This window comes from Lagopus leucura, unplaced genomic scaffold, assembly GCF_019238085.1.
Source record: "Lagopus leucura isolate 7727_CA_CO unplaced genomic scaffold, USGS_WTPT01 Super-Scaffold_650, whole genome shotgun sequence".
Lineage (NCBI taxonomy): Eukaryota > Metazoa > Chordata > Aves > Galliformes > Phasianidae > Lagopus > Lagopus leucura.
Genome location: NW_024962253.1, coordinates 7,699,587 through 7,710,105, shown reverse-complemented (window position 1 = coordinate 7,710,105; position 10,519 = coordinate 7,699,587). Strand labels below are relative to the sequence as shown.

Genomic DNA, 10,519 nt, shown 5'->3' with positions numbered 1-10,519 from the left:
GCTCCCTGCAGAAACAATCTTTATTTTCCCATGAATGAGACACAGGGGCGTCGCATCCAGCACTGAACTCCCCAGTTAAGGGACAGTCTTTGACCGAGTCACCTTGCATTTCAGCAAGCCCTCATCCTGCCACCAAATAGCCTATATTTACACCCCGGCTATATATACACATCTCCCCAGGCAGCACGTCCATGGCGCAGAAGGGGATTTGCTAACCTCCTGCCTGCAGGCAGGAAGCGCCTTGCAGGAGCTTCTGGTCTCCTTCATTGTGCTGCCGCTATTTCCATCGCAGCAGAGGAAAGGCAGCGCATGGGGGAAGCATCTTCTGGACAAGGAAAAACCTTCAATGTGGCAGGAAATATTTTGTTAGACATGGGCTGACGACAACCTGCATCGGTAGAACTGATAGGAGCTGTGCTGCTGCAAGCTCCTCTGCTAGCAGGAATGCGTGCCCATCCTTCTGCTTCTTGGACAGAAATCCTTCTTTTTCCCTGTATTTCATCAAAAATTATTTCACAGAGAATAGGGAAGGGGATAAAGATGTGGAAGTGTCCAAGAAACCTGCTTGGCCAAAGAGGAACTCAGCTTTTGTTTGGGATCTTTATAAACTTGGATTTTTTTTGTTGTTGTTGTTCTCCTTCTTTCAACAGCTTTTTAAACTTCATGCTGCTTCGCAAATGACTTTGGGAAAATACTCAGCAGAATTCAAGGCAGTGCTAGAAAAGACCTCTCAGGTTTCTAATGAACCCTCTGGGAAAACAAAGGAGATGTAACACCATTTAGAAGTTAAAATAAAGTTTGGGCAGGATTCTGGGGGCAGGGAGTAGTGTTATGGTATATAGAAAGGACTGGGAAAGAACAAAACCTTTCAGGCTTTCTTTAGCTTCTACAGAGCTGCATGGAAACCAACCTTTTTGAAAGGAAAGTCAGTTAGAAGCCTGAGCAAAGCCTGGGCTGCTCTCTGCTGGGCTTGAGCCAGAGTTCAATACGGCCATGTCTGAGAGCCTCAGATGTCCACAGCATTGCTCTTTATAATCCAGTCCCCATACACAAACCAGCAAATTCCCTGGAAGACCAATTCTCAGGTCTAGAATTACTGGTGAACTCTGAACAACATAATAAATATCGGGAATTCTGTCCCTGTCCTGCAAGCACCACTGTCTCATCCTCTCTGTTCATGCCCACGCAGCCGGCTGCAGTGTCCACAGCCCCTGCTCAGGAGATGCTGCATATTTTCCCTGTTTTTCCCTACATGTTTTTCCTTTCCACTCCTTCCTCTCACCAGAGCTTTAGTTGCCACTTTCTTACTGCCAGGCTCTTTTCTGCATCCCACCAGCTCCTCCAAACCCCACCGATTCCCATTGGTAAGCCCAGCCTAGAGCTGCAGCTCCATCCTGTCCCAAAGATAAGCTGTAAAACATCCCGAATTCCATCACTTTTCTTGTTCTTAGGGCAAAACAGCACCTGGACAACTGGGGTCTGCGAAGCAGCAGTGGTTCAGCAGTGGATGTCACTGCAGCCCCCACTGCCTCCTGCTGAGGTTGGCACATCCTTCTGCACGGGGCGGATAAAAGACAGAAGGTGGACAGGATGAGCCGCTGTAACCAACGGGCAGCAGCACCTTCCAAACAAGTGAGGACCTCCCAGCACAGGCATCACCGCTCTTCGGTGTGAGGAAAGCTGTACGGCACCAACTCTTGCACAACACTGCAAGTCCACACCTGCAGGAGCCCTGCAAAAGGGCCAAAGGGCACAAGTGGAGGTGCCGGATTTCCAAGAAGAGTTGGTGGCGCTGTGGCTGCAGAGCACCTCCCATCACTGGGCACAGGATGGGTGCGAGACGCTGCATTTTGACGCTTGGAAAAAGCCTTTGGAATGAAGTCCTGCTTCCTCTGCACGGAGCGCGCCCAGGAGCCGTGCAGCGGTGCTGCGGTGCCCCCTAGTGCCGCACGGCGCACTGTCCCGGCGGTCACCGAGCAGCATTCCCGAGGCCAAGCTCCCTGTGCCGCTTGTTGGCTGCTCTGGTTCCCCATCGCACCGCCGCCGAGGCGTCACAGTGACTTCACCTTCCAGCTGCCAAAACCTGCAACCTTCAGGGCTGTGAGATCAGCCATCCTCAGCCCTTCCACCCCCTGAACAGGAACCCAGCCTGCCCACCCAGGGAACGGACGCACCCCACCTTCTCCCCTCCTGCCAGCATCTCGCTGTAGGTCTGAGACACAAAAGACCCTCAGAAAGCAAAAAACCCACTGGAAGATCTTCCCCTTTCAGCGGGTCTGACAGAAAACATTGTTTTCATAACTGCTTTAGGGCTTCACAGCAGTTTTGCGCCACTGCCAGAACTGTGGTTTGTCCCTTGCAAGGAGCCTCGAGCTGATGCACTGCACGCAGATGGCAACCTGCCTTCTGTGGTCAACCCTTGCTCTACCACCCACTGAAGGGCTACAGGCCACCATGTCTCCCCCAACCCACTCCTTTTCCCAAGGAAACGGTCCTTGCCAGTTGGGTTCAACGCCACAGCAGAACGGATTGCAGGAAGATGAGCTCTTACTGGAAATCACAGCAACGAAGGCTTTTTGCTCAGCAAGCAGGGGTGTGAGTCTCAGTGCGTTGTGACCTATGATCAGCCATGGCTCTCTGCCAGGGGCTTTCCGCAGCGGCTGTAGCAGTTGCAGTATTGGAAAGACCCTTGGGAGATGGGAAGCTGGCTGGTGAGACTGGAACCTTCTCTGAAGGCGGTGCTGTGCCCACACGCTCAGCAGGAGCTGGGGAGGGAGGCAGGAGGAGAGAGATGCCTTCCCAGCTTGGAGCTCCCACTGAGACTCTTGTTTTTTACCCTCAGGGCAGCTCAGACATCTCCATAGACTACAGAAGAGAAACTAGCACTTGAATTCTGATTCCAAGCACACGATGGAAAGGTTCAAAAGATCAGAAAGAAAACTGAATTACATTACAGAATCATTAAGGTTGGAAAAGACCTCCAAGATCCCCCCACGTCCAACCCCAACCCACCCACTGACCACGTCCCCAAATGTCACATCTCCACAGCTCTGGAACACCCCTGGGGACACAGACTCCACCACTCCCTGGGCAGCTGCGCCACTGCATCACTGCTCTTTGGAGAAATCGCTCCCAAAGTCCAACCTGAACCCCCCTGGTGCAACACGAGGTCACCACCACTTGTCCTACTGCTGTGATCTAGGAGCAGAGGCTGACCCCACTTCGCTCCTTGCTTTCAGGAGCTGCAGGGAGCGACGAGGTCTCTCCCCTGAGCTCCTCTTCTCCAGACTGAACCATCCCAGTTCCCTCAGCTGCTTCCCATAAGACCTGTCCACCAGATCCTTCACAGCTCCACTGCCCCTCTCTGGGCACGCTTCAGGGCCCTGATGTCTTTCTTGTGATGAGAGGCCCAGCAGCAAACACAGCGCTCGGTGTGCAGGGCAGTGAGCCGCAAGGCAATAAAGATGTCAAACCAAAGGATGCCAACACTGTCTTCCACATTAATTCCCCTTGCCCTGCCACTACCTGCCCACGTGGCCAAGGGCTGCAGGCTGTACGTGCCCCCAGCACGCACAGCCATGTCTGAAAGCCCTTCTGACTGGAGAACACTCATCTTCACATCTTCTTCCACTTTTTGGCAGCGCTTGGGCAAACGAGCGTCCAAATCCAACTGCAGATCCTACGAGCCAGGGGAGACAAAGAGGAGCGAGCAGGAGGGCTCTGCCTGCAGCTCCCACCAGATGGCAGAGCAGCTCCGAGCAGCGGAACACCTTCTGCGGCGCCGAAACAAAAGGCTGACGAGCATTTCTCTCTCGGTGGCGGAAAGAGCATTTGGAGGACGGTTAGTTTTTCCTATTGCTTTTTTTTCTTTCCCTGATTCTTTTTGTTCCACATTTCTTTTCTCACTAAAAAGACACGGGTGTGCCTTGCAGCGTGCTGTTGAAATACTGCTGATAGGTTCTACCACCAAAACTCAGCTCTATGGATCAATGCCCCCATATCCAGAATATTCTGCCCCACCCATCAAGCGGGTCAGTGAAAATAGGAGTAAAGGTAGACATATGAGGTTGAGTGTGTTCTGGAAATTAGCCCTAATTTCATGCTGTGCATGACACAGAATTTCCAAAGCAGCCTGTAAGACTCACTGCCCCTCTGCAGTCTGGTGCTCTCACTGCTGGAGCTGCTGCAGAACACCCAGCAGAGCAGAACCTTTGTAGCAGAGTCGCACTGCAGGATGCTCATTCTCCATCCACGAAGGGCATGGTGCTAAGGTGTGCCCAAAGAGCTGGGCCAGGAGCAACCCATGAGACCTTAAAGCACACACAGAACAAGGATTTGTGCACCTCCGTTGTAAAGAGACTGTTCTGGGGATAGGACACAGCGAGGCAAAGCCCCCCAGAGGGCAAACGATTTCCTTTCATATGCTCACACTGCATTTTCCCCAACACTCCCACATACTGCATCCCAAATTGCTATCTAAAGTACCAAAGAGCAGCACGACCACCTCTCCACAATCACCTTCACATCCAGCACATGACACATCAGGATTAGAGCAGCTGCCAGAGAACATTTCACTTGTCAGTGCTGAACAAGACAAATCCCCACCACTAACTGTATGGCTCCTGGTTCCCATGGGCACACAGTGCACACCAGGCTGGCTGCATCTCCAAACCACGCCGTGTTTTACTAAAATACTGGATCAAAATAAAATACAAAGCACCAAACCAAGCATTTCACTGTGTCTTCCAGCTCGGAGCACATGGTACTGGGCACGGCCGGTGGCCCCACAAATGCAGTCCCAGCATATTGGGAAACTCCTTTTGATTCTTCCATTATTCCAGTGGTTCCCTGGGCAGAGCAGCCTCATTCTGCAGAGTCACTGGGTCGTTATCAGCAGGCCCCAGTGTTTTTTCCCCTGTGACCTAAAGCCTAGAAAGATTAAGCACGTACGAGAAAACAGCTGCTTTCAGGACTGGGGCACTGGGAAATACTGAGACACAAACTGACCTCTTCAACAGCACTGCTTCCCCAGCGCTCACTGTGGTCATTTAACCACAAAAAGCAGCTGCAGGGACAGATCTAGAGAAGAATCAGGCTGAGAAAAGGAGCAAGTGTAGTGGTGCTACACACAAGGCACGTGCATGGCAGAGGAACACCTGGACCAGCACATGGTTGCTCCTGGGCAGCTCTTGGAGCCTGGTGCTTTCAAAAGCTTCTTTTCTAAGACCTGAGCCCTGTGTAAACATGGGTGACTTCTGCCCACATCAGCACCCACCTGCCACGCTGGGAGGACCTTCTCGATGTCGTTCAGATTGATGCTGTCACCATCCTCATATTTCCCTTTTCCAAGCCTACGGCAGAGAGAGATCAAACAAAAACATGAGCAGTGAAGCCTCAGTGGAACCAACGTTAATTCTCTGTGACTGCACACAGGGATGAGCTTTCCCTGCAGAAGGCTCTCATAAAAAGGTCTCTGAAGTCATTGTGTTCGTTTCCCAAACATGCTCACGTGGGCACAAGGCCACTGACACCAAATGAAATGCTGCCTCGGCCCTGTCACCCTGCACCCCATCCACAGCACTACAGCACCCTTGGAAACAGTAGCAGGTCCTTCATATGCACTGTGCCATCATGTCAGCATTCCCACTGCAAAGAAGTTCCCTCCTTGCTGGAGGGCACCACCTCACTCGTAGCTCTGGGGCTGGGATAGCTGCACACACGTGGCACTCACCCTTCCCTGTCGATGTGGGGCAGTGGGTGTTTGGAGGTGTTCCGGAGCTTCCTGTGGAATTGGCTGAAATCTAGTTTTTCAGGCTGCAGGTCCCACGTCGCACCACTGGGGAAGGAAAACAAAGAGGGACAAAGAGAGTGAACGGTCTGCTAAGTCAATGAAACCATGCTAAGAGCACAGGAGCAAACTTGAGCCTGCAGACGAGGACAGCTGGTGCTTTGGATGCACCACCTGTGCACTGTGATGCCACAGGCCTCCAACTTCACACTGCAGTGCTGTGCTTTTTTTGTGCTGCTTGCACTGAGTCGCAGTTTTGATGCAGATGCATCATGAAGACCACACGCCTCGTTACCTCGTTACCTGTATTTGCTCTCTGTACCAGGAAGATACTGCAGCAGGGGCTGCCCCAGCCTGTGCAATACAGATGCTCTCCCCACTCCAGCAACCTGGAGCAAGTATCAGTGAGAGCTTGACCCCTGCACAGCAGTGTGTATCACCAGACAGAAGGCACATTTCACTGCTTGACTTGTTGCTGCTTGAGCAGGGAAGCATCCTTGTTTTTTCTCATGCTGAAGCAGCAGCTCTGCTCAGCAGCTGCAGAGCAAACACGTGAGCACAGCAGCAGTTAGTCAAAGAGAGAAGGCCAGGAGCAGAGCTCAGAGCTCAGCCTCGCCTGTGCAGCTCTCAGATGATTGCCAACAATCCTATCAGTGCCTTTCTGAGACGTTTGGTGGCAGGCCTCTCTTAAGCACGCACCATGCTTTAAGTACGTTCACAGAATCATTACGGTTGGATAAGACCCCTGAGATCCCCAAGCCCAATCCCAACCCACCCCCACCATACCACTGACCACATCCCCCAGTGCCACATCTCCATGGCTCTTGGACACCTCCGGGGATGGGGAATCCACCACCCTCCTGGGCAGCCTGTGCCACTGCATCACGGCTCTTTCGAGAAGAAGTTCCTCCTAATATCCAACTAGAGAGTTGTTTGTCAGTGCTTCGTGCCATGGGCTATGGGAGGAGCAGCGATGGAGGCCACGTGGCAGCACCCACCTGAGCACCAACAAGACGGCCCCACGCACAAATCTCTAACATCAGCTTACCTGAAGGAATCAAAGGTGTTGGCAGCCCAGATGTCAGTGCCCAGCATGTCAAGGGAGCCCTCCTTGTTGCCATTCTAGGAAGGATGGAGAGGTGGTTACATGGCGCAAGGCTCTGCTTTGCACCCAGCATTCCCCACTTCCACATCGAGAGGCCTTGCTATGACACACAGATCCCTTGCTAGCTACAAAAGTGCACTTTGAGGCAGGAAGGGGAGGTTTCAGCCTTTGGGACACAGAGCAATGGACAACACAGCGCAGACATGTGGGCTGACGTCGGCCCCATCCTCCTACCCAACACCCAGTGTGGGCCTGTGGACCCAAAGAAACGCAGACCCAGAGGGCAGGCTGGCATTTTGACCACAAAACTCCTGCTGGTTGATATGGAGAGGCACTTCCAAGGTGACCTGTCCACCCAAGGTCAAGAAGGGCCACCAAGAGCGAGACGTCCAGGGCCACAGCCAGATGGCTCCTAACACCACCAATGGCTGTCACCAACAAGCACACGGACTCATTTAGCGAAGCACAAGGTGAAAATCCTCTGCATTTCATCACTGTGGTGACTGCTTCTTCAAAGAGCCACGGTGACACAGCTCCTCCTTGCTCTACTAATGCCTCACGTAGGACACAACCCCACACTGAAGCTCCAATTTTTTCCCAATGGAAAAGCATCCAAGCCAAAACCCTACATTGCTTCTCATCCTTCACAGCCCTTCTACAATCACCAGGCCCCACGTGTCCTCCCCACAAGCAGAGGGCTGCCCTCATCACCCTCCACAAGCAGACAACAGCGAAGAGGTACAGCATGTTGGGTTTTGTAAGGGCCAGTCACAGAATCAGACTCGACTCAGACTCACGTGGGATGGATATGCTATTTCCTATTCACAACACACTTACTTATTACCAATACTTCCCAGCAAACAGGTTTGTCTCCTCGTAGACACAACACTCTTGCAACACAGGCACAACCACTTCTGTACTTACACCACCACACGAAGCTTTCCTGAGGAACTGCCGTTTTCCAATAACACAGAAAATAATGAAAAAATAATTTAAGAAAAGACAATTTCTACATGAAGTTCCAGACTTCAAGGTCTTTCTCAAGACCAAAGACCTTTGGTCTTTATTCCTTCTTTGGTTAAAGGCATCTTTAAGCAATTCTTCTTGCAGACATACCTATCTCTCTTTCCACTTCCGATTAGCACAGGATGCTTAAACACCTGTCAATGAACCAATTGCAATGGGATGTCCCAAGAGCTAAGCGTTTGGGCTCAGGGGATAAGGATGGGAGCATGTAAGCAATTGCCATGAAAAAGAGGCCAATCAACAACCAAGATACTAAACAGCTACAATTTCTGACAAGGTGGCAATGGGTTCCTAACAGCACACTGCAGCCAGTTTGGACCCAGCTCCCAGCAATTAGTGGAAATTGCAGGTCTGCTTCACATGCAGGTACAGGAGGTCAGAGGGGGGTGAGCGCTCAGGCAGTGTCTGGGCTGCAGCTCCTGGTCCTCCCAGCCCACGTCCCCACCTCCTCTCAGGGATGCTCCAGGTACCAACCCAACTCCGTGACAATGGTGACCGGGGCCCAGTGACAACGAAATCTGTCACTGACCGCATCACTGTGGTCATTCCAAGGCCCTGCTGATGACCTGACTTGGTAACCGGGTTGTGCCTCAGGTCACCAGCAGCTCCCAGCATGCTGCTGAGACTGCCATAGGTCTGAAAAAGCCAATCCTCAATTCCAGGAGAAAAAATAAATTGCGTGTATTTAAAAGAAGCAGCTCCTTGCTCCCAGTTCCCCTAGGAACGCAATTAAAGAGGCGAGCAGCTTTAATATGGAGCTCCCTGTGACCCAACCCTCAGCCTTAGATACTAATTTTCACAGTGAAGGGGAACTGCTGCAAATTAATTGAGCCAACAGCAATGACGACTGAGTGACGCAGTGGTGAGAGTGCCATTAATGCTCAGAGACAGCAGAGATCCAGTAAAATGAGCCCTACCCCCCAGAATGGTTCAAATGCATTTTCATAGCATTTGTCCTCCAGATCTCATAAGCACACACTCAGGTGACCAAAACCTATACCCAAAATACACAGTGATGGGGACAGAGCATGCCACCCGCCACATGGACTCTGCCTGTTTACTTACACATGCAACCTCAGCAAATTCCCCACAAAGTCAGCATTTAGATGCAGGCTGCCCTTTCTTTTTTTTTCCAGTGTCACACCGGTTTCTCCTGCCACTCCTCATTACCATTCCCCAGCAAATCTCTGCAAGTGCCAAATCACGCTCCTCGTGGCACGATTGCAACATGTCTCATCGCCATGCTTTGCACTGATAGAGAGCAGCACCAAGTGATCTCAGTGCTGTGCGTGGTATAAACAGAGGGATTATCCTCTGGCACATGCTACTGGAGCACAAGTCTCCTCCTCATTCAGTCCTCAGCCCCAAACCACCGCTGCACCACTGATGTTTCTTCACGCTTTCCAGGATGCTTGAGATGCAAGGATGGACCAGGACTTTGAATGCTAGCCACGGCCTTTGGCACAACCAACACTCATGCATGCACATTGAGGTCCCTGGGCTGAGTTCAGGCAGAGAAAGGCCCTAAAACCACGTCAGCAGCCAACTACCAATGTTTTTTGCAAGGCAGGAAAGCTGCCCACCTAGCCCTGGAAAGCTGCTGGACTCAGGGTCATAACGTTCAATCCTACGTCAACCTCCAACAAAGACTCACCAAAAAAAATAATTACAGGCATCTCTTAACTTCCCAGATCAGAAGTACTCCGGGATTTCAAGGGGAAAAAAAAGCAAATCTCCTCTGCGCTCAACCACCCGGCTACAAGCTTCTTGCCCAACATCGAGGCACACCTTAGCAGAACCCGAGGCCGAAGGACAGCTGCATTCCTCAGCAGTCAGGCGATGGGTTGGGCACAAGCAGGGCAGCCATTTGCACACCAGCACGCGCCACAGCCCACACGGAGGCACACACACAGCGCTCACCACTGGAGGCCTCCGAAAGACAGCAAGCACAGCACACGATGCCAGTGCCCAGCTCTCCCCACGGCTACCAGGTGTACCTTGGTGGTGCGCCTCAACTGGCTGCTCCTCCCAGACCTCGATCCAGAGCCACACCTGGAGCCTGACCCCGGCCGCGATCCTGCGCTCCCGCCGCTGCTGTGATCCCAATCTTCCTGGAACAACAAACAGCTGGCTTGAGTCAGTGTGCCACCCCACACCCAGCAGAACCGCTCGGCCGGCCCAGGAGGAGATCTGCTGCTCCTGAGCCACGCATGCCTGCGCCTCGAGAGCCGTGCCCACGCACCACGGCCCTGTGTCTGCCAACCTGATCTCCTTCTATGATCTAGTGACCCATCTGGTGGATGAAGGAAAGGCTGTTGATGTGGTCTACCTAGACTTCAGCAAAGCCTTTGACACTGTCTCCCACAGCATTCTCCTGCAGAAGCTGGCAGCCAGAGGCTTGGATGGGTACACTCTTGGCTGGGTAAGGAGCTGACTGGAGGGCCGGGCTCAGTGGTGGTGAATGGAGTCAAATCCAGCTGGCGACCAGTCGTGAGTGGTGTTCCCCAGGGGTCGGTGCTGGGGCCTGTCCTCTTCAATATCTGTATTGATGACCTGGATGAGGGCATCGAGTGCACCCTCAGTAAATTCGCAGATGACAC

At 52.4% G+C, this 10,519-nt stretch overlaps 1 protein-coding gene across 6 annotated transcripts in view; it reads right to left on the bottom strand.

Annotated features, from left to right (window-relative positions):
- CTIF (cap binding complex dependent translation initiation factor) overlaps positions 1-10,519 on the bottom strand; it is an 88,270-nt gene that overhangs the window by 58,886 nt on the left and 18,865 nt on the right. For 4 of the 6 annotated variants that reach the window (XM_042862325.1, XM_042862323.1, XM_042862326.1 and 1 more), the window contains 4 exons: positions 9,917-10,030; positions 6,837-6,910; positions 5,732-5,836; positions 5,276-5,351 (listed from right to left, as the gene is read on the bottom strand). In XM_042862325.1, the coding sequence (XP_042718259.1) occupies positions 5,276-5,351; positions 5,732-5,836; positions 6,837-6,910; positions 9,917-10,030 (369 nt within the window). The remainder of the gene's footprint in view (positions 1-5,275; positions 5,352-5,731; positions 5,837-6,836; positions 6,911-9,916; positions 10,031-10,519) is intronic. The other 2 variants (XM_042862328.1, XM_042862327.1) reach the window with 1 other exon arrangement.